Source organism: Colius striatus, chromosome 6 (assembly GCF_028858725.1).
Source record: "Colius striatus isolate bColStr4 chromosome 6, bColStr4.1.hap1, whole genome shotgun sequence".
Taxonomy (NCBI): domain Eukaryota; kingdom Metazoa; phylum Chordata; class Aves; order Coliiformes; family Coliidae; genus Colius; species Colius striatus.
The window spans coordinates 6,082,630-6,106,675 of record NC_084764.1 but is presented as its reverse complement, the minus strand read 5'-3'; the positions used below and the strand labels follow the sequence as shown (position 1 = coordinate 6,106,675).

Here is a 24,046-nt window from a genome sequence, read left to right as displayed (position 1 = left end):
AGGTCTAACTGCTGTCTTGGATGGTCTCTCTTCCTATCTCCACCCATTTGAGCTACTCCTGGCATTCATCTAGCCCTATACTTCACTGTTTCACAATGTTAATCAGGCAGAAATCCCCACCAGGTTATTTACTGCTAGACTGACTATAAATACAGTTAATATATATGATGTGGCCCTTTTCTGTTTTCTTGCAATTCTCGGTTTGGAGCTGTGCTGTGGAAGTAGCACTCAAACAACTTTTAAAGAACTAAATATTATCTACCAGTTTTCCTGGAAGTGGCTGAGTGAGAGTGATGTAAACTACAGCTATCTCTAACTTGACAAGGTCATTTTCCACGGATGTAGCAATGCTGACTGCTTAGGTTGACAGTCATCAAAACAATTTTTGTAATGCTGAAAGAACAGTTAGTTTCACGTCCTAAGACTTTATAGCAATTCTTCAAAAGATCTTAAAATGCCTGAGGACCGAGAATCAAATATTTTAAGAAGGGAAATATTTTAAGAAGAGGAGAAGGGAAAACGCTAATAAACTCCTCAGAAATTAAACACTTCTGTTACCCAATAATAACCACAGCGAGCCAGACCAATGGTTGGCTTTAAAGGTGCCTGGGAAAGAGTATCAAAACAGCACAAATACATTTCTTCTGGATTTGTTCTCAACATAGCTTTAGTCTCTACATGCTATAACTAAATGGCATCCTCAGGACCACTAAACCATACAGATGTGTGCAAATATTTGTCTATGAGAAAAAAGGAAATTGTAAAGTGTTCAGAGAGTTTTCTGTCTCAACTCTGCTTATTCAATTAGGCTCAGACTTACAGATCACTATAACACGGGAAAATGAAAAAAAAAGAAATTTATCATAGCCTAAAAAACACCCCACCTCCTTTTTTTTCTTTTCAGGGCAAACCAAGACCCAAAATCATTTGGATGAAAGATGGCCAAACTCTAGACTCTAAAGATGTGGGAATTCGGAACAGCAACACAGACACAATCCTTTTCATCAGAAAGGCAGAGCTTCATCACTCAGGAACATATGAAATCACTCTTCAGATAGAAAATATGACTGATAAAGTTGCCATAACAATGCAAATCATAGGTAAGAATCTGAAAACATCAAAACTGATTGTATGAGACAAAAGAGTGGCCATACTGAGGCAACCTGAAGATCCATCTATCTCAAAATCCCTTCTCTGGCAATAGTTGATAGCAGATGATTAGGACAAAGCCTAGAGCAAGGCTAACATGTCACTTCATTTTCCCAGTATACTTTTCCAGATTGAAATTATCTGTGTCCTAGAGAATTTCAGAAGGAGAAGGATTATCTTTGTGTTCCACAGTCTAGTTTCAGAATCCCAATATCCTTTTGTAAGGAATTTCAGTTTAAGTCCATGTGCAACTCCTATTTGGTTTGCTTTGAGTCTTTCGCCTGATAGGCTCATTTGATGGCCATACAGTTTTGTAACAGAAAAAAAGTCAGCAATAATCATTTATTCACCTAAATCATGCTACTTAGGATTTTATAGCCTTCAGTCACACTTTTCTCAGTTAACTTTCTCAAGTTTTAGACTCTTTGTTTATTTTCAGAAGATGCCATTCCATATCTTTGATCATCTTCATCACCCTTCCTTCTACCACTTTGAGAATAGCCATATTGTCCTGAGGGAAGGAAATTAGACTCTTGGAACAGAGATAATCTTATTTGGTTTCTTCAGCAGATAGGACAATAAAGATGAAACCATTGCATTAATACACTCCTATTGTGACAAAAATTACAAATGACAAGATAGTCCTGTGAATAGGGAAAACTACATTTAAAGTCTGAGTTTGTTAGAGTTTCTAGTTAGCTTGAGGCTTTGTGGAAGCTTATTGCCTATTATATAATTGCTAGTGTCTTTTCTAGTGTTACTTTAAAGGACTGCACTGCCAACGTTTCAGTAACTTCCCTTGAGATTTTGAGATATATTCTGAGATCTTGTCTCCTAGGATTTCATTAATGTTTAGCAGAGCTCTTCTGTTCCTCCTCATTACAGCTCTATATAAAATTCCCGATAGCTGTTTTTATTCTATGATTATTTCTCTTTCCCCACACTCTCACAGTCAGCTCAAATTTCCTCCAAGGCATCAATAAAGTTTTAGAATATGTATTCTGGCACAAAAAGAGTATTTAGACATAATTCCTCATGCTTTGGAATTAAAGATATAATGCTGACTATACTCTATTTAAAGTTTTATAAAATAATGTTGGCAGAATGGGTATGCAGTGGTGCCAGCAGCAGAAAAGAAAGGTGGAACAAATTGGAGTAAGCACGTCTTAACACCACCAGCTGCTTCTGCTCAAAAGGATAGCTGCAGTTCTGCAACAGCAAATTAAGTAAATAGCAGCTAAAGCAATCCCAAGGGACTCAGATAACAGGGAGAGGTACACCCTACACACCAAAATATCTTTCTAAAACTGGTTAGTGACTAGATTCTAGCACATTGCTCTTACAGTATAGTACACCAAGTATATTCTGCCCTTTTTGGTAATGTAGAAAGGCATGAACCCACATACATGTTTCGTTCTTAAAGAGTCTGAAAAAAAGCAATTAATCTTATCACACAAATTAATACATGTCAGAGTTGGAGGACAGGAATTAAGCTTTTTACTTTTTGCTCAATCGAAAGAGAATAAACAAGTTTAAATGAATTGCTGTCCAAGAAAAGAAGGGGCTTATAAGACATGCAGACACTTCTGCAACCATGGCATCTCCTCTACATCTTGATTCCATCACTCCTTCATCAGAACTACTTCTTCTGAATTCTGTCAACAACACTTTTTGCTCTCCAAATTTTACATCCTCTTGGGAATAGAAATATGGGAGAGAAATATGGGTGAATCCAATACTGTTTCTGTGCTACTAGTAATGCATTCAGGGCTGTATGATGGCAGTACCGAGGAGAAGGGAACATGCTACAATTCTTCAAAGGAATTCTGAATATATATTCTTGCAGATTGCATTATCTCAAACTACAAAGATCAAGAATATAAAAATGCATTTTGCACATTTATCCATCTTTACTTTTTCTAAGATTGCCCTTTATAAAGCCTTACACGTATTGAGTCTTTTAGTACACTCTTTTTTCTATCCATACCACCATAGGTAGATGTAATAATCTGTAAAACTTAAAAAGGGATTATTCAATACATCATTGAGTTGTTAGCATAGTAACCTAATAGGAGGTTAAGGCTCAAAGTGTTTCTCTCTAAAGTCATACTCTGAAATTGCTTGCCCCAAAAACCACACATACATCTATATACATAACCACGTCCATAAGAATATCTTACATTTATATATACACACACTCCTGAAGTCTAATGCTACCAATAGACCACTGAATTAATGAATGACTTGCCATCCCATCAGTTTTAATTTTGAAGGGAGGTTCTCAGATAATTACTTTTAGGTAACTAGGAGCAATAAGGAATAAGCTTCAAAAAAAATCTATCTGTCCAGTGAAGTCTCCCCAAAAAGTGTTCTTTCGCCTTTCATTGCACCTAAGAATGCATTTTTCTTCCATTTTTCAAACTCTTCCTATACTATTTAAACAAACTATCAGCACTGAAATGACCACAGCTTTTGACAAAGCATTAAGCATCCCTTACATCTGTAGGTAAGCACACAGGAGAAATACTTGTAAAACTAGGCAGATACTGTGGAGGATCATAACAGTAAACAGACTTGCAAATAATTGACCGGTTGCTAAATATTACATCTGTCCACTATTAGATGATAATATACTTATTCAGGGCTTATAGAGCTTTGTCCACAGAGATTGTTGCAGTTTTCATACCCATACAAGTATTCAAATGTAGTATCCAAAATTGTTTTCTTCAAATAAGAACAGAGTAATTTATTTCTGTATAATGAAAGCACACATCTAAAAATATAGCTTGATTTTTGCTTTAAATGTGCCCTCATGGGCAAGAAGTCTAACGGCATCCTCGGATGCACAAAGCCAGTAGGTTGACGAAGGTTCTCCTCACCCTCTCCTCTGCCCCGGTGAGGCCTCATCTGGAGTCCTGTGTCCAGTTCTGGGCTCTCCAGTTCAAAAGGGACAGGGGACTGCTGGAAAGAGTTCAGCACAGGGCCACCAAGATGATCAGGGGACTGAAGCATCTTCCTTATGACGAAAGGCTCTGGGACCTGTGGCTGTTTAGTCTGGAGAAGACTAAGGGAGACTTCATTAACACTTACAAGTATTTAAAAGGTGTATGTCAAGAGGATGGGACAACACTTTCTCCTGTATCAGCCAGTGACAGGACAAGGTGTGATGTAAAGAAGCTGGAAGACAAAAAGTTCCACTTAAATGTAAGGAAAAACTACTTTAACGTAAGGGTGAGGGAGCCCTTGCACAGGCTGCCCAGGGACAGTGTGGAGCCTTCTCTGAGAGTTTTCAAACCTTCCTGAACATATTTCTGTTTGATCTGATGTAGGAGAAGCTGTTTTAGCAGGCAGGTTGGACTAGATGATCTTCATAGGTCCCTTCCAACCCCTACAATTCTGTGATTCTGTGTGATTCAAGACATTAACAGATACATTTCCACATCCTCATTGCTAATGTTTTTCATTTGACAACGAGTTACAATTCCCTACTGTGCAAACAGGGAAGAAAGATAAAAAAGGCTTTACCTGAAGTTGGTAATGTTGAGAAACACAGAGGACGGCAGCTTTTACTCTGAAATGTTAATGTAGGAGAGGAAGGAAGAGGACGACAAATGGAATGAGAACTTCATGCAGTGTTCTAGCTGGATCCAGTGTTTAGCAATTTGAAAGAAGATAAAAGGAGTTAAAGCTAATTATAAAGAGGTCTTTAATTCTAAAGTATGCCAGAGTAAAGAGAATTAGCACGTTATGCTTTGACATAGAAAGTCAGTTTCCGTAATGAGTCAAGTGCTGGTTTATTACCGATTTTCATATCCTTCTTTAATGAGTGAAATTACAAGCCATCTACAAAAGATGTGCTTTGCTCATCTAAAATCTACATCCATCAGATTCTTACTATTTTCTCCATGGCTGAGAAATTACACTGAGACAACAAAATAAGTAACAAAATTGTAGTAAAAGAGTTAATTACACCCATCCAAACAGCACCACCTTCTTACTCCATTTTAAGGAAGTGTTTGTCTGGTTCTGATGTTACCAGTTCTACTCTGTTGTCTATTTAGGTTTCAGGCCTCTCAGAGGAGTATTATGAGAGTATCTGAAAATTTCCCAACTTTCCTGTTTACAGTTTCAACTTCACATAAATGAAGTGTATTGCTGTGGAACAATTATAGATTGCTATCAAGTTCTATTTTTTCCCTGTATGTGAGGAAATGACAAAGCTCTTTCTTAGATGTTGAACCAAAAGCTAAGAGGTTTTTTTCATGTCTCCTCTGCAGACAAGCCTGGTCCTCCTCAGAATATAAAGCTCGTAGATGTTTGGGGATTTAATGCAGCTCTGGAGTGGGCACCTCCACAAGATGATGGAAACGCACAGATCTTGGGCTACACAGTCCAGAAAGCTGACAAAAAGACAATGGTAAGAAACTGCACTGAGTCAGTGATTTTGTATGGACTTTAATATCTGTTCTGGGCACAACGAGACTTGAGGAAAACAGCTGACTTCATGAATCTCAGTTGTGTGTCCAAGGTGTCCTGTGGCATAGCAAAGGCAGTTAAATGTTGAAGCACAGAAGCTAAAACAAACCAAAAGGCTACAGATAGATTTGTAGAAAATACCCTGTAGAATGTGTGAAAAGAGAGATCCAGCCTGGCCCATCCAGGTGGTGACTCAGAAGGTGGAATTGTATTTTTTTATTTGGAGTTATATTTTCATAAAGGCAAGGGAAAAACTGAAGGGGAGGAAGAAAGAGTTAGACTTGAACTCAGATGCTGGGTATATCAGGGTATATACTGGGAGAGGTATGCTTGTCAAACTGGAAAACATCTCTCTCATGGAAGTCCCCATCAAGTACTCGTGTTTTGAGGACACATACTGCATCAGTTACCAGATGAGTAGGGCTAAAATGTAAAAAGGGAGGGTTTTTTTTCCTCAAAATGCAAGTATTCATACTCCTAAACACCAGCCAGAAAATAAATGTAAGAAAACAGATCATCTGATCTTCACAGGAAGCAAGATTGATTTCACAGGCTGGTGTTAAATACATATCTACCTGTCTTTTCCTTGTAGCAGGAAAGGATCTCCCCATACCAAAACTAGCACCATGTCTGACCTCTCACAGCACCTTTCTAAACACTACAGTCTTGTTGCAGGAATGGTATACTGTTTTTGACCACTACCGTCGCACAAACTGTGTCGTGTCAGACCTGATTATGGGCAATGAGTATTTTTTTCGAATCTTCAGTGAAAATTTGTGTGGACTGAGTGAAACTGCTGCAACCACCAAAAATCCTGCCTATATCCAAAAAACAGGTAACATGCTTGAAAATAAGGATCACCAAAGCCACTAAGTACCAGAAATAACACATTGGTAAGTGGGAAGTACAGTATTAGATACACCACTGCAGGTATTTTTTCATTACTTAGTAACTACCACATATGAAGTATTTGAGCATCAAGAGCACTGATCTAGGCACATCTCCTGTGCTAACATCAACATCCATTTAAAAATATGTAATCACACAGTCTTCCTAAACTATATTATTTTAAGAAAATAAGATAACTGAGGAGTTATATTTACATTCTGGGGTTAAAAGTTTAAGAAGTCTGTGGTGAAGACTTCCCCTGCAGACATATGGCTTTCGTATTTTCAGCAGAAGCTGAAAACTCATGATTGCCTGGACCTTTTAACTAAAGCATGAAAAATCAGATGTGTTTCAGAGTGAAGTGAATTTAAACATCTGTTATATCATAAATGCTGTAAGTTTGAAGATTCTCTAAGTCATAAAGGTAAATAAATTGACAAACACAGGGTACACAGGTCAACAGAAATCAAAACACACTTCTAACTATTTTGTTTCTTTGAATTACAGGCACCACTTACAAGCCACCTAGTTACAAAGAACATGACTTCTCCGAACCTCCTAAATTCACTCACCCTTTAGTAAACCGTTCTGTGATTGCAGGATACAACACCACACTCAGCTGTGCTGTGAGAGGAATCCCCAAGGTACAAATTACATCAACTGTCATTGATACTGTCGCAATAAGCCAAGACATTGCCTTAGAATTCATGGCAGTTCATTGTGATTGGCATGTAAATTGAATATGTTAAGAAAAAGTAGATGCCACCCAATTATCTCCCACCTCGCTCATAATTGATGCTTAATCAGAAGGCAGAAAGCATTTGTGGGGTCATCCACAGAACCAGTGGGGTAAGAAAGTACAGGAGACAGTCATTGCTTATGGTAGCACTATGTCATTAAACATGTATCATTTGTACATGAAATATACTCACTGAAGAAGGTAAACAACAAGTATCTCCTCACAATGCTTATTTTGTTCTCTTCCATTTGTCAACAAAAGAGCAGCTAATGTCATACTATTCCATGAACCCAAGCAATACACATGAACACCAGTTTCTTTCTACATATACATAACTTTGAGTGAGGGTTTCTGGTTTTTCCAAAATTAGCTAAAATAAGACCTGTTCTCATGTGTTTGGGAGCTTATCTCATTGGAATATTTTCTCAGCTTAAACATATTTGTTGAAGTAAGAAAAAGAATAAATAAAATGTACTTTGTTAGTCAGGAACAAGCAGTAAAAACTGTACCAGCTTGGAGCTAAATTTAGGTTTCTCAAAAAACAGGAAATAGGCTTTTTGTGAGGGAATTTACCATACTATGACATAATCTTGTCACAACACTGAATTAGTACAATCACCAAAAATGCAGTACCTTTTTCCCTTCCACGTCTGGCTGCTTATTTACAGCTCCTCTCCTACCTCAGACCTGCACAAGGATCTGATGGCTACAGAGCAAAATATGTGAAATAATTACTCAATGTACAGATTAAAACTTAAAATAGACAATCATTTTAAAACATAGTCTTAATGCAATCAGTTGCTGCAGTTCATTGGATGAAGGAGCTCCAGAGGAAATTCACATACAAAAAGGAAGCATACCCATGCAAATAGCTGCAGAAGAACATTCTAGAAGAAATACCAGGAACTGCAGGCAAAAATCCATCCTTGGTCACTGCCTCAGCTTAGATTCATCATGAAGTGACAGTGTTAGCTATGACACTCACTCTCGGCTAATGGAGCTTTCTGTGCATCTGCATCCACTTCATTCAGTTTCCATGGTTTTAAAAAGATTCTAAGAAAAACTTTGTATTTTACAGCTGTTAAATACAGTAGTCACAGGCTTTTGAATGTGAGCATGTTAGCTCCTCTTTCCACGTTAGCCTGAAGGATACAAGTAGTCCTCATCCTTCAGTACACCTAATACCCTTAAAGCAGCTTTTCAGGATACTTGCCTTGACCAAGTCAACCTTCTGTACATAATGCAGAACTCTGCAACAGGCCTTTTTCACAGAGAATAGCTTCTGTTGATAGAGCTTTCCAATTCTGAATAACCACAGATCTAAAGCATACCTCAGATGGGATCTGTACAGTATGAATAAGTTACCACTTCAAGCACAGACATTCATGCTTGGGTAGCAGTGCTGAAATAAGAGACACATACCTAGAAAAAAAATACAGGCTCTAGAAAAAACAGTAAAAAATACGTGAGAGGAAAACAATTCAGCTGGTATCTTTAGGGAAATTTAAGCACAGGAACTGGGATGCACGGAATTGTATATCACAGGTCAAAGACAGAAGTTACTCAGTAGATTTGAAAGCACTCTGTGAGATGGTGCAGTAGTTTTAATTCCCTATGGGTGAAGAAACAGAAGTTTTTCACTCTGAAAGGTGAAGGCAGAGACTGGTCTTGTACTCTTCAAGCCTGCTTCTTCCCTCTATGTACTAATGAGCTTGAGATAAACAAAAGCAGTTTGCTTTATATCAGAGTATTCATTTCCAAAATTTCATTTATAAAAATGAAAGCCATATTTTCAGGTACAGGAAGTAAAGTACAATGGCTTGAATAGGTACAGAGCCAATCACTTTATTGCTCAGCTGAGGCCAACCGAAACTTTACTTTGAAATTCCTGAAGTTGCTAAAAATGTGCTAAATGGTTTGGAAAATCCTTTCCTAGCCCAAACTTTGGCATCCCAAGCTGGCCACCCAACATCCATCTATGGACCATTATGACCCTTCTGGTCAAATCATTTGTGAGGTTTAATTCTTCTTCTGTAAGATACTGGAAGTGTTCAAATATATTTTAATAAGAACTAATAACTCCTGAAGGAATTAATTTGTAACCAGTTTGTAAGTTTGGGGTTTTATAAAATGCAATAAAGTCAGGTACAAGACCCATGTTGTCTACATGCTGCTTCAATCACAGAATGGTAGGGGTTGGAAGGGACCTTTAGAGATCATCTAGTCTAACTCCCCTGCAGAAGTAGGGTCACCTAGATCAGGTCACATAGGAACATGTCCAGGCAGGTCTTGAAGACCTCCAAGGAAGGAGCCTCCACAACAAGTACTGAGACTTAAAGAAAGTACTAAACATTTAAATTCTTAGCTTCATGAATTTGTACTGAAGGATGAGAGGTTCCATGAAAAGTTATTAACATGTCTGTGTAAGATATAGCCCTCAGAATGCATAAAACATTAATTTTGCCATCAAAGGGTTAAGATCAGCCATATGTCTTCTGTTTTTTTTTTACCTTCTGTTTTAAAATTCTTCTTTTTTTTCATCTTCAGCCAAAGATATTCTGGTATAAAAACAAAATGGATCTCTCTGGGGATGCCAAATACCGCATGTTCAGTAAACAGGGCGTGTTGACCCTGGAGATCCGGAAACCCACTCCGTTTGATGGTGGTTGTTATACCTGTAAAGCTGTGAACGAGTGTGGTGAAGCTGAAATAGAGTGCAGACTGGATGTCAGAGGTAATTAGATGAATGTTACAGATAGAACTAACACTTTAATGAGGAAAGAGTAACAGATAGCTAAAAAAATGAAAGTAATCCTAGTTCCCCTTTATCTAACCCTCACTTCTTGGATGGTATACAAAAAGTCTGGTTATTCCATGCACCTGAAGGACTGTGGTTTTCATTCTGAATTGTTATGACAGAATTAGGTTACTTGCCTAGGTAATACAGCTCTGGAGGTGGACAATTATTATGCTTCTGACAATATTTCTAGTGAAGACAATTAGCACTGGAATGGAGGTCTACCTCCAAACACTGCCTTACGGACAATTTTATTACCCTTTCTGCCATACTCTCCAATTAAAAGTTTGTAAGCAAGCCATTAGACACATGTAAAAGGTAGTGCATGCTACATCACAAACTTCTTTCAAACATTTCTTTGTCAAAAGGGCCAGGACAACAACAACAAAAAAGCCACTGTTTATAACACAGTAAGAAATATTGACTAAATATGTTTGGTAAAGCTGCTACTAATGTATCTACTTGCCAATATGAACCCACCTGACACTACTTTAAATGTTCCTCGAAACCAGAAAGAGCTCTGAAGGTGATCTGCATAATAAGAGCTGATGGAGACTTTATGACAAGCCTGAAGGTATTTCTACACAGCAGAGTTCAGTACTTCACTCGGTGCTAAGTCGGGAAGGTGGATGTGGTACACTTCGTAGTGCTGGGCACCAATATCCTCATCAAGGCCTTGGCAGCAAGCAATTTAGCTGTGTTAGTATGATGATGCTGAACTCTGAGAACTCAGATGTCTAGCTAATCAAAGCAGCAGCATATTAGGACACTCAGCTACTTTCAGTTCAATGGCTACCTCAAGTACCCCTGTTTAGTACTGTGCTGACATGACCCAAAGCTTAATATTACCATCTTCTGCAGCTCACTTTCAGAACATTAGTCTCCTTGTCATCATCAGATAAAAGCAACTACTATAAAGCTTCCACATTTCACCTTCAGCACCAAGTCCCAATTTAAAATTAACATCCTGTAATGTCTGATAACATCTCTTTTTTTGTTGTTCTCCAGCACCTCTGTAAAAGTCTGAATCGCATTTCACCTGCAAGTCAAGGTAGGAACAAGTCAAGGCTAGATACAAGATTAAACAGTTGAGACATTCATGTTAGAGATTTTATGTTAGAGATTTTTTATAGCTGTGTCGGGGGAGCTTGCCGGGGGGGTGGGGGGTGTTGCTCTTGTTTTGATTTGTTTGTTTCAACAATCATACCAAGATCTCACTCCTGCAAGGGAATTTCTTTGATTTATTTTAAAACCAGGATTTCATGGGTGTCAACCTTTAACACCCTGTGCCAGTGTAAAAATCTGTAAGAATAACAGAATACTTTGTTGACTCTTAACTCGCTAAAAGCACTCCCCCAGCAGACATTTATTAATACACAGATAACTGGTATCAATAATCTGTGTGCATTACTTTAGCCAAGCAAGGAGAGTTAAAATTCCAATGCATCTAGAAGTGTAATGTACATTTTAGACTTTAAGAAGAAAAGAAATAGCTGTAACAACCAATCAGGTATGTATTTGACAATAAATCCTTCTTTCCATTCTCTGTGTCAGCATTGGAATGGAACTTGAAAAGAAGAAAACTGAAGAAATTCACAGGGTATAATTTCAATCACATCCAGGAGTCCTGCTCATCTCACGAGTCATTTAATATATGTGTAGTAGGAGACAACAGTGTCTTCTTGCCTCCTGCTTACTCAGCATGTTTTCAGACAGTTATTTCCTCTTTCCATGCATCTGTTGTAGTTACATTGCCCCTGTCTCCATGTGAAGAAACTCCGGGAAATAAAGTTAAAACTTCCCTCCCCATTACATACATAAAATATATCTGAAAAAAACCTCAAATATTACAATTGCATTCAAACCTAGTCCATTCCTGATGTCCAAAATGAACATAAATTCCCCACTTCTACAGTTCTCTCCATTTTCTCTTCTCAGAATCCTGATGTTCTTCATAAGAAACAAGCTCAGAATAACGAAGCACTACCAAATTATTTGTAACATTTCATTGCCTGTCATTATACTGTTCTCCTACAGCTTTTACTATCAGTGCTTGAAATGTGTGGTGCTTTGCTTTTGAACAGATCTTTGCAGAACCACATCCAAAACACACCATTTGGGAATCTCTGGCTAATACTACTGTTCTACTTTATATAGAAGAGTTTCCTTGACAATTAGTCACTATTGTTTTCCTAGTTTTTAAACAGACATCAGCATGGAGTTCCAATAATTAGAGGTTTCTGCAACCAACCATAGACATCATAGTAATCTACAGAGACAATTTCATACATCTGATGAAACAGTGAAAGATGTAGCAAGGAAGGTTATTTGCACATAAATATAAAACATAAAAAAACCCCAAAAAGCTTGCAATGAATGAAATCAAGTTGCTGTCATCAAGTATTACTGGCAGGCTTTTGAAAGTCTATGGATACTATGTAGGTACTCTGGCAGATAATTTTGTCTAATAAAAAATGGCACAAAAGCACTTCTGGCTTCTCACCTACTAGTTTGAATAGTATTTGAGGTGGGGTTTTTTGGATCTGTGGTAGCTGTTAGTAGCTTCTGGCTGGAAAGTACTTTTTCATGAACACAGTATGAGGTAAAGTAGGGAGATGAAATTAATCCAGGAAGCATTGCCTTTTAGAAGAATCAACACAAAGGAACTGAAGTAATGCTACTCCCTCGCCTCCCAAGATGCCAGCTGTAATGGTAAAGCATGTCTGACACAGCATGTTAGTTGTAGTTAGCAAGCAAATATGTCTTTGTAATAAAATCACTGATGTTAATGAGATGTGTATTTTGATTATTTTATTATGGTATCAGAACAAAGAAATGTACTCCTCTAAAAACAAAGCGAGCTTAGCCAAAGTTAACATTTGTCTGTTGCACATTGTTATTATTCAAACAAAGAAATTTTAAATGATGGACAACACACAAACAAGTCCCATTTTCTTATGATACCTTTGGATTTAAACTTTTTGGTTTTTAATACCAAAGATAAAGTTAAACGTTAGCTGGTATACAAAGGAGTAGTTGTGAAATGCCTAAAACAATGAGGCTATGCCTGAAATAATGAGGCTATTAGAGCAGGAACACTGTGAAACTTGAAGCATGAGTGATTTGGATATCTCAGCCTACAAGAAGTTACTCTAAAAGGAATAAGAGGACAACCACAAAGATACTGGGAGGGGTCTCTATGACCACCAAGGGCCACTGAGAGAGACCCTCACCAATCCAGTGTGCACACATCAATGACTATGTAAATATGACAATAAGTTTTATGAAATGGAATTAAAATGTATAACCATTGCAGGACATTTAATCTATATGTATGTAACACAGTAATACAAACTTAACTGACACAGCATACACATTAGGTGGAATGATCCCTTGTACATCCAGCACTGCTATGAAGAATGCCTGCCTTCTAGAACTTACAACAAAGTCTTAGAGGGCTCTTTAAAGTACCGACTTCTATGGTAACACACTTTCATTTTCTGAGCAACAGTATGATTTAAAAATGAAGCACAAACCACACATAAAAGTCAGAAACATTCTGTATTATAAAGAACCTATGACCAGAACGCCGTGGACTGAGAGGATCATCCCAGTGTCTGTGGGACAACATCAACTGAAAAGCAAGAGCTTAGATCACAAAGGACAGTTTACCCAAAGGACAGTTAGGTGCTATACCAAATGCTATTACCCAAAAGGTGTTTCACAAAGAGAATAGTCCTTCATGCTGTAATAGGGTATGATCCGAAAACATAAACTGAACCTTCTGTTCAACAGAACCTTCTGCTCCATACTATTCCAGTACAATGTTTTGGGGATGATCAGTGCTTTCACAAGTGAGTCTTTGTTTCACCTCTCAACTGTGAAAAGCTGTGTACCGCAAACTGATGCTTTCACTAGACATTAGTTAATCACTTTCATCATTCATCAAATTCCATCGTTCATCAAATTCCATCGTTCATGACAGCACTGATGTAGGTATGCCTGTCATTCTTTTGGATGTTTTTGCCCAAAGTCCCAGCACCTGAATTTTGGGCAGTGACTGTAACGAGATCTGAGGGAAGACTTATCCACCTCACCTCTAAAGCCACTGATATGGATACCTCGGCACTACTGGCCAGCTGGCAATGTACCCGTACCCCATAGATCAGCCTCCCCCGGCCCGGGGCTGCCTGGTTTCGCAGCTTTCAAGGCACAGGGAGATATAAGGGAGGAGCCCCCGCAAGCCGTCACCGGCAGACCCTTACCTTGAGGCGCGGCCGCCGGCGGCGCTGCGCAATGGCGTCGGCGCTGCGCAATGGCGTCGGCGCGGCCCGCGCTTCTCGCCTGAGGGGGCACGCGGCTGCCTCGCGCCGGGCCCATCGCCTCAGCGCCGAGCCGCCCCGGGTCCGAGGCGAGACCGCCCGCGTCGGGAACTCCTGAAGGAAACCTCTCCCAGCTGTGGTGTCGGTATGGAAGATTGAGGTAAAGGGCCCTGCCTTTCATCCTGTTTCTTTTCTAGTTTGACCTCAGCGGGCTTATACAGAGGGGGACACAGGCTCCGTGTTAATTAACTGATGGACCCCACATGGGAGAAGCAATTCATCCTATTAACAAACTAGACCAGCTGGAGCTGAAGAAGGGAATGCCATACAAGACCATCACAACAGTCCCTGCATTTGGAGAAGTTTTTCAGGCTGTAGGCTATTTTCTATGCTGCTGTCATAAATACATGATTATTAGTTTAAAACTATCAGGCACGTCCATGGAAATGGCTGCAGAATAAACATGCTCCTCGTTTTTTTCCTGCACATTAGATTTCTGACCAGTTAATAAAGATGCATCTAGTGTATAATCCCCAAGCCACCGTAAATCCAGGTATATGTGCTCTAGTACTAGAACTATTCTTGTAGTAAAGGTGCCAGCTACTAAATAGGTTTATATCATACCCTCAATGCAGGTGGATTGTGTGACCAAGGAAGAGCAACCTGTGTAATTAGAAGCTATGTTTCCATCAGTCTGAGTATGTTGTTGCAGAGTGGTATTGATGCATTTTAGTTAGATGTTCAAGTTTGGATTAACTACACCAATCAACACTTCTTGTCAGTGAAGGTGCACTAGGATAGTTATGCTGATACAACTGTCCTAAAATGAAAGATTCCTACATTTTCACACATTCATCAGTCTGCTAGCAAATGATTGCTTGGAAGATCACTCTAATGTTAGGCAGAAATCAAAGTAACAGAAAGAAAATTACTTGTGTTGAGTAACATGTCTTGGGAAAAAAATCTCACTTGTAAACTCTTAAATGTTGCTCTTAATGAATTGTTTCAGGTTGGATGATCACTCCTGTCAATGCATGACCTGATTTTAGGACAAGCTGATGAACCATGCCCCTGCTTTGCTGCTGAAGTTACAATATTTGAGTGATAGAATGGGGTGAAATGCAAATTAAACAAATTGAGCTGAAATTGTCCCAGCAGAATGTTTAGAACAGTATGAAATGCCTTACCTGTCATCAGTGTATCTTCCTGTTTAGGAAACACTTGTCTTCATTGACTTTTTTCAGATTTCTCTAAGGTTATTATAGATAAAAATTAAACTCTACTTGTTTAAAATGACAGTGGCAGGTCAAGAGGTTCCAATATATTATTGTAAAAAGGACTTTCCTCAGCAGACTTCACCTGCAGCTTTCACTCCTCCTAAGAAAGGATTATTTTGCTAGTTATTCCAAGGGAGATGTACAATTGAGTTAGTTAATTAAAAACACTAAAAAACACTAGTTGATAGCATTTTTTCCTTAATTTAGTCATACAGTGGTCATTCAAATAAGAGCAGCAAGGGAAAAGACGTTCCTGGAGATGAGAGAAGTCGTTTATGTTGCTTTTATCAAATAATTGCTTTTGAAATAACATCGTTATATGTATTTTAGGAGAGAGGTTTGTTACTAACATATTGTCTTGGAGTAGGTTTAGGACTGCAAGCCATTCCTGTCTCCTTAAAGAGTGAATTTTGCAAGAACAGTCTGCTGAGATTAAAAATAGCCCCGCTGATACCTTTCAAGTGCATCCCAACCACAGAACTCTATTTTAGGGAAAGAAAAGCTGTCATTGCAGTCTACATAAGCAACACATCTTCAAACAGGTTGAACTGGTGAAAGTTTAAAAGAAGCAGATAAGAACAGCTTCGTTTATTAGGTCCTGATATGGAAAGAAATAGTCTAGCATGTGCTCTCTGTGCCAGACAGAAATGTTGACAATAAGCAGCCCTAAAACTGGCACCCTAAACCCACAGATAACTGTCATAGCTATGAACACATTTCAGTCCTAATTCTGAATTAGGATAGCTTTACAGAAGACAAGCCCTAAAAGTGACTAATCCAATATATCAGTGGATATGAAGATGTATGGAAATTTATGTTAGGTGGAAAAAATATGTGGTCCGTGTGCCCTTTTACTTCTTCACTGTGGATAATCATCTGAACTTGATTTTATATTCATTATGGTTTATTTAACAAATATAAAGAATACCATACATAGCTCTCATTGTTTTGCTTGCAAGTGTAAATCACAGGGACTGACTGAACACAGACAGTGGATGAATGTAATTGACCTTGAGTAAGGTTGCATTTGCTTGGGATCTGTATAATTGCCCCAGTAATCTAGATCTAGTTCAGGAAAGTATGATTACAAAAAGACTCAAATACAGTTTTGTTGTTTACTGATGGGTTTTGTATACCAAACCCTTGAAAAAAAAAAAAGGCCAAAAACTCCAAGCTTTTCTGCTCTGTAAGTCAGCTCATGTACATGTTGCCTTAAAAAATCCCAAGTATAGTTGATTTTGATCATGGGAAAGTCCTCAAAAATTTCTGCCTGGAAATGGGATTCGTTCTTCCTCACTGGTATAAAAGGGGTTTAACAGTTCTGTGTATTGGTATTTCCTCTTACGTGTTGTTTCCTACAGTGCTGAAAAACCCTAACAATTGAGACAACTGGGTATGATACAAGTCTGGTTTAGACAAAATTATTTCTTCTTAGTATCAGATGAAATGGTTGTGCCATTTCTAAAAGGAGTGCTGGAAGAGCTGCTGCTGGGAGCCATCACTGCAAAGTATGGAAAAGACTGGAAATCTTTCCTGCTCTCTCTATAGCACTCTTCAGAACTCCAGCAAAACCAATTTTATTTAAATGCAAAGGGAGTAAGAATGGAATAAGGCTGAGGGATGGCAGGGCTTGGTAAGAACAGGAGAGAAGATGGCTACGACTGCACGCTCAGAAGGGGCAGAGACTGGTTGAGCAGGAGACTGGAGAAGAGCAGAGGCCCGAACTATTTGGGCAAACAGACTGGAAGGTGATGGTGGTCAGAAGGGTGAGAAGAACCAATGAAACAAACACTAAGGGAAACATCTGATGAGAAATTGAGCTGCAGAACTGAGCCTGACTGGCTGGAGGGAGCATAGGCCAAGAAATTGAGGAGACTGTGAGGAGTCCAAGCAGGGCGACAGGTAAAAAGGGAAAGAGAGCCCTTTGATACTCAGAGCACTGTGGACAAACCAGCACTCACAGGAGTAAGAGAAACTGAAAAGGCAAAAAGAAAAAGTGTGGAAGGATTGGAAATACAAAACTAGAGTTTTTATATATTTGCAGGAAGCAACTATTTACAGTTTTACTGGTGTTTTTCCTGCCACCATTTGTTCCTTTTTATGTATAGCCATTTTGGGAGAAGGGGATTTCTATTTCTATGTAGGCTCTTAAACCACGTGTCACTATAGTGACTATTGCAAATAGGACTGTTTGCCTTTGTCTGCTGTATATATGATTCCTTGTTGGGCTGATGCTTTAAAAGATAATTAGGTCAATACTGGAACTACTTACTATGTACAGAAGTCTCAAATCATTGTACACCCCTAAACAGAATTAACTCATAACTTACACTAAGCACCTATAAAGAGAAAATTAACTTAGGATTTCACTAACCTGGGTGTAAACGTAGCTGAGCACAGAATCTGCCTGACAGAGGTCCTCTCTAAGTCTGGTTTGTACTCAACTGCACTCAAACCTTGTTTGTCACCAGCACTAAGCTTGTAAACCTGCAGTGCTGGTAAGAAGGATCACATACCTGCTGTTATTGGAAGCATCATCACATTTTTACTGCTTGGTGAAAAAGCCACACTGTAGGAACTCAGAGCTGTTGCTCACACACTGAGCATTACAGGCTAGGGCTGGAGGTGTAGTCACTGCTGGTAGCAGAAGCAAATACCACTCTGCAGTTCGGCAATGTCTTGCCCTTGTGGGAAGCAGACTGGCTGAACTGCGACTTCTGGAAGAGCAGGAGGCTCTTTAGCATTGCCTTTTGCATGGCAAAGTCCTTTGCACAAAGCTGCTGTTTCTTGGCCCTAATTCCCACTTTTTTAGATGTTGTCTTTCACCAAAACCTGGCTTTTCTAAGAGCAGTGACCCTGACTTCCTAAATAGCACTGGAATCAGGGTTGAGCAGAAGCCATTTTTCTCACAGAATGAAGATCTCACCCCAGAGGCAACATCTTCTGACTTTGATCCATTTGGCAATCAAGGGGAACTGGGATGTTAATATTGCTCTTTTTTTGAGAAGCTTAGCTTCTATTTTCTATTTAGTTCTGAATTCAGTGGTAACAGGAGCCTGTGCCTGACACAAGGGCAAACAACTGGTTTGTTCCCATTCTAGGCAACTGCTTCCCTATTAAAAATACACTTAGTGGGAACCAAAGCCCTCCTCTGTCATAAGCAGCACCATTGTAGAAATATCTTCAATATCTTTGCAACATAAAGGTTCCTAAACCTTTAACCTTTAAAATGTGTACCCTCTCATACTAGAAACAGACACTGCATTCACAAACAAAACACAGGCAGCTTTGGGGAACATCGAAAAGAAGGTGTGGAATCCAGAAGACACATAAATTAGTAACCTTGGTTCCACTTTGAAGCCTAGTCACAAAGCCCAGTGTTTGCAGAGAATGTTTAATGGTCATTTTCAAAACCATCTTCCACCAACAAGGGATTGTAGCAGAACAATAAACCTGTTCAGGATAAAGAAAGACTTTCAGGTTTTAAGGTACATTCATGAATCTTTGTCATATTTGTGTAAGTTGCTTGGAAATATCCCAAGTGTTAAAAACCAAAAAGGTTGTCGTCTTGAAACACTCAAAAACTAAGACACAGGCTCCTCCTAGTGGTAAAAACAGAAGCATTATCAGTTTGTTCTAAGACTCTAGCACTATTATGACCAGTAATTTAACCACAAGAGTTGTCAGAAACACCTACCAAGTCATCAAGTACCAGAAATTTTGTACATTTCAAAAGTATCTTCAGTTCTGAAGCCAAGTCAGCTGCTCTTCCCTGCAGACCAGAAGTCCAGTGTCCATCCACTTGCCGAGGCTGTTAATTGTCAGTGTCCTTGCCACTGAACAGCAAACACCCTCACTCTCTAGCCACACCTGTTCCATGTGGCTAAATTCTGTCGAAAGGGACAGAGGGTTATTTTAATAATAGGCTCTTTAGAAGTGTAATTTGGCACTGAAGTTTCTCAGCAGTTCAGAGCCTGCAGCACTTCATATAACTCATGACTTTTAAGTCACAGAAAAAATACACTTGCAAAACTACAGCTTCTACAGGGAAAGCAGAGGAGCTGTACATAGTAAGTGATGCTGTGCATGTAATTGTTTAACTATTTAATTACTTTAAACAGCAATGTGCCCTCATGGGCAAGAAGGCCAATGGCATCCTGGGAAGCATCAGGAAGAGTGTATCCAGCAGGTTGCAGGAGGTTCTTCTCCTCCTGTACTCTGCCTGGTGAGGCCTCATCTGGAGTTTGATGTCCAGTTCTGGGTTCCCCAGCTCAAGAGGGACAGGGAACTGCTGGAGACAGGCCAGTGCAGGGGCACCAACATGATCAGGCTGAGAGACCTGGGGCTGTTCAGTCTGGAGAAGAGACTGGGGGGGGAATCTCATTAATATTTAAAAATATCTAAATGGTGGTTGTCAGGAGGTTGGGGCAGCACTTTTTTCTGTTGCAGCTAGTGACAAGACAAGGGGTAACAGAAAGAAGCTGAAACACAAAAAGTTCCGCTTAAACATAAGGAAAATCTGTTTTACTGTGAGGGAGCCCTGGCACAGGCTGCCCAGGGAGGGTGTGGAGTCTCCTTCTCTGGAGATTTTCAAAACCCACCTGGATGTGTTCCTGTGTGTCCTGATCTAGGTGGACCTGCTCTAGCAGGGGGGTTGGACTGGATGATCTCTAAAGGTCCATTCCAACCCCAACCATTCTATCATTCTATGAAACTCTGATCTTTGCCTTATCCTTTTAATGGTTTGAATGTTAATAGGCCGGCTAACAGAATCTAAAAATTAAAATTACCTACCTAAGTGGGATCCATTATTGCAGTAAATGGAAAATCTGCTGTAGACCAAAGTGATTTCAGTCTTAACTGGACCTGTAATACTTGTAAGAATACTACAACGGCCGAAAAGTCAGATGTTGCTGTAAGAAAATTGACAGCCTCAGAAGAAAAAAGGAAAGAAAAGAAAGCAGGCTAATTTCAGGGGTTTGCAATTTCAGTTTTGCCTTTATATTAGGAAAGGATGAAGACTCCTTTACATGCTGCTCTATTTGCATTTGAGTCAGAAATAAATCAGTATTTTGGATGTGTCTGTTTTCCCTATCCATGTTCTTCAGGCAGCTTTTTTTTAAAGACAAATTACATTGATGTTATGACAGAAGAAAACAACCCCAAAATTACTTTAAGCTGCTTATGTGGGAAGAAATGTAAATTTTGTCATTCATAGCCTTCTTCACTGTTTCTCATGTGTGTGTATGATTTACTTTGTGTATTATTATATGAATTTCAAAACAAGGTGCATCAATAGAAAAGCCCAGGAGGATGAAAAACCAGTTGCTGGTTGAATGACATTTTATTTTCACATTCAGACAGCTGTACAGTTTCTATAAATAGATGTGGTGCTATAATATTTACATCATTTCCTCACCCATTACTAGTGTATTCCATTCAAACCAGTAGAAACCCTGACCAAGCCAAAATAGGGTTGTTTCTGGGTGCATTGACTCATAATTCTATGTCAAAACATTCATCAGTTTGCATTGGAGCATTTTTTTCCCAGGTATTTTACATATAATTTTCTCTAGACAGTCTCTCCTTCCAGCATCCCAAGAGCTTTCCTGACAAGTGCAGTACAGTTCAAGAACAAAAACAGGATGCAAAAAACATTCATCTTCAGTCTACTTAAAATAAGGAATGTGACGGAGTTTTAACTGCGGGAGTTTCATTGTACACTAACACAGTATTTGCAAGATTCCCTGATGTACAGGTACAGCTTGAAAAAAACAAGGAATACCTTAAAAAATTTGGAGAGAGAATAATCCTTTGGGCTTCTGAACTACTGAAATACTCTGTGTATGTTACAAACCCAAAACGACATGGGTCTACTGGGTGCTTTGGCCAAGAATGTTTCCAAGTTTTACATTTCCTTATTCATTTTACTCATCCTTGTCATAAACTGCTTTAGGTAGTGCTTGTGTGCATATATTTACTCTGCTGCTGGGACAGCTGCAAATGTTACCTAAACTCCCACCTGAAGGTCCACACAGCCCATGAGGTGTCAGGGTTTTTCACAATATACTGCTTTCAAAGGTTCTCTCTCCACTTCTTTTCCCACTGGACAAGCAGTCATCACCACAGATGGACCAATTTAATAGCCAACTTCAATTGTCACATGGTATTTTAAGACTATGGTAGCTAAATTCTTCACCTCTACCAGAAAGGTCTGAAGAACTAGGTGACAAGAACTCCATCTTGGTGGGTAAAAAGGAAAAACACAGAAGGAAAACAAGAAAAACACTACATGCAGGACAGGGCTGCTTCCCTGTGCAAAGACCAGGGAACCTGAAAGCAGAAGCCTGCAGTTGTAAAGTGATTAATCTGTGACAAGTACCACTAGAAACAAAAAACCTAACTGAACTCAAGCTGTTGGTCACCTTAAAGAAAAAGAATTCCAAAGGAATGGCCGGAGTAGGTCACTCACAGCTGGATACTGACGCTCAAAACTGTCTGATTAACAGCTCATATAAAAACCCCATTAAGGATGAATTCAGGAGACTGAGAGTGAAGTTTTCCAATGGGGAAAGATTTGCAGGGTTGTACATAAATAATGGAGTTCTCATAGAAGACAGTAAAGTGAGCTCCAGTAAGTGCAGTAAAAACAGGCGTGCTGCGCGTCAGCGGGCAGGTATTTCCCAATATCCCGATCAACTGGAAACCGGTCGAGGTGGTTTGCTTTTGTTTTCTGCCTCTTTTCCACGAATGGCAGCCACATAAGAGAAGAGACACAGCACAGAGTAGCAGATCTCATGAGCCTACAGGGATTTAGAAAAGCAGATAATGACAGTCAGACGATTCAGTGCTTTACAAGACCCACTGCATTTCACTGCGTATCTTCCTTCATGGGAACACTACTCTGCCTACAGACACAGCCAGGGAAATGTGGCCCACGCTACCTTCTAACTGAAATGGCTAGAGAAGAAAAGCCTTGTAAGAAATAAAAAGCCCCACACCTTTGGGATAAAAACATTAGTTAGTTGACAGTATGATTCGGATCATTTTGAAGAACAGCAGGCTAAGCTAGAAAGTTGCCCAGCTGACTTTAGAAGAAAACATCCTGCATATTTGCTTTTGGTCTGTTGTATGAAGTTACAGGACATTTTGTAGGAGAGGTTGAAAGAGCTAACTAAAAAGACTATAACCAAACATCCAATACTGTACCTTGATCCACGAGATGGTGGGATTTCTTTCTTATCTACAGCTATCTTTATGGTCAAAAGCACAAAGACTGGTAATCCTTGTAATTTTTAACTAATACTAATGAATCCATAATAAAAGTTTTACTTTTTTAATTAAAGGCCCCATTACTCAGCACTGCATGTTGCATATGAAGGATAATGAGTCAATTTGTCACTACCTTAAAGCAGAGGATTTCACACGGCATTAGCGAGATTTACAATGACTGCTTTTAACTGATTACGTGTGCTCTTGTTTAACAGCAAATCCTCTTAGCATGTGACTGGCAGCACAAATCAGTGAAGGAGGTAAGGCTGAGACTTAGTTTATATTCTAATACTGGCTATTCTGGTCATCTTAAAAGATCTTGCCCTGGAATTGACGTATATATAATCATTGTAAAGGCAGTAAGCGTAACAATGTGTTTCGTTGTATTCCAGTACAAGCTAAAACACTCATGTAAAACAGAATGGATTTTCATTACACTGGCTTTTCTTATTAAAAGATACAACTATCTGCTTCTTAAATCACATACATTCTAAGCCTTTTGTTTCTAAAACTCTTCTAGCTTCTTTGAGTAGCTTTTGTCTGTCTCCTCTTGAAGGACTCTGAGTTTCCATGCAGTCACCCAATGTACACACTGCTTCAAACATAAGTGAGGAGATTTCAGTTCTGATGATAACCAGTGGTTTTTGTTTACTCCTTGTGAGTGCAAATAAGCCTGATCACTGAGCTATCATGTGTAAGAGTGCTAACTATCATTATCAACTGCTGGAACTCAAAATATGTTATAAACCTAACACTAAGCCACAGCAGTAACTCACCTATAGAGCAAGAATCAGCTAGCAATCATTTTATGCCCAGGACCTAGTCTCCATTTCCATCTGTTCTTTGGGTTATGTTCTGTACTGTCTTCAATTTAACAGTATCATTAGCTCCTGTTGAGCTAAAGCTCCTGTCAAACCAGCTCCCTTGTATCCTACCAAAAGACCCCACAGGCTTTCTGCGCTACCCATGAGTTCCTCCAGCTTCACAGAAACAACAACCATCAAGCTTTGCTGTCTTTCCTTTAAGGAAAATGGTCCTAAACAAAGCAGCTGGTGTTTCACTGCAGTATTAGCTCTGCAAATCCTGCAATCTCTATGTAATTGTTTTCACCATACGAAAATGTAAA

The 24,046-nt window shown here is 39.2% G+C and overlaps 2 protein-coding genes across 9 annotated transcripts in view; one reads left to right on the top strand and one right to left on the bottom strand.

The window, feature by feature from the left end:
- The window catches only part of MYBPC3 (myosin binding protein C3), a 60,938-nt gene extending 49,078 nt beyond the window's left edge, over positions 1–11,860 (top strand). Inside the window, exons 29-35 of the mRNA XM_061997800.1 lie at positions 905–1,100; positions 5,427–5,566; positions 6,301–6,460; positions 7,021–7,157; positions 9,800–9,986; positions 11,058–11,100; positions 11,604–11,860. Of these exons, the coding sequence (XP_061853784.1) occupies positions 905–1,100; positions 5,427–5,566; positions 6,301–6,460; positions 7,021–7,157; positions 9,800–9,986; positions 11,058–11,068 (831 nt within the window). The 3' untranslated portion in view covers positions 11,069–11,100; positions 11,604–11,860. The remainder of the gene's footprint in view (positions 1–904; positions 1,101–5,426; positions 5,567–6,300; positions 6,461–7,020; positions 7,158–9,799; positions 9,987–11,057; positions 11,101–11,603) is intronic.
- Positions 11,861–20,973: 9,113 nt separating this feature from the next.
- MADD (MAP kinase activating death domain) overlaps positions 20,974–24,046 on the bottom strand; it is a 78,238-nt gene continuing 75,165 nt past the window's right edge. For all 8 annotated transcript variants that reach the window (XM_061998276.1, XM_061998281.1, XM_061998278.1 and 5 more), the window contains one exon: positions 20,974–22,451. In XM_061998276.1, the coding sequence (XP_061854260.1) occupies positions 22,344–22,451 (108 nt within the window). In that variant the 3' untranslated portion in view covers positions 20,974–22,343. The remainder of the gene's footprint in view (positions 22,452–24,046) is intronic.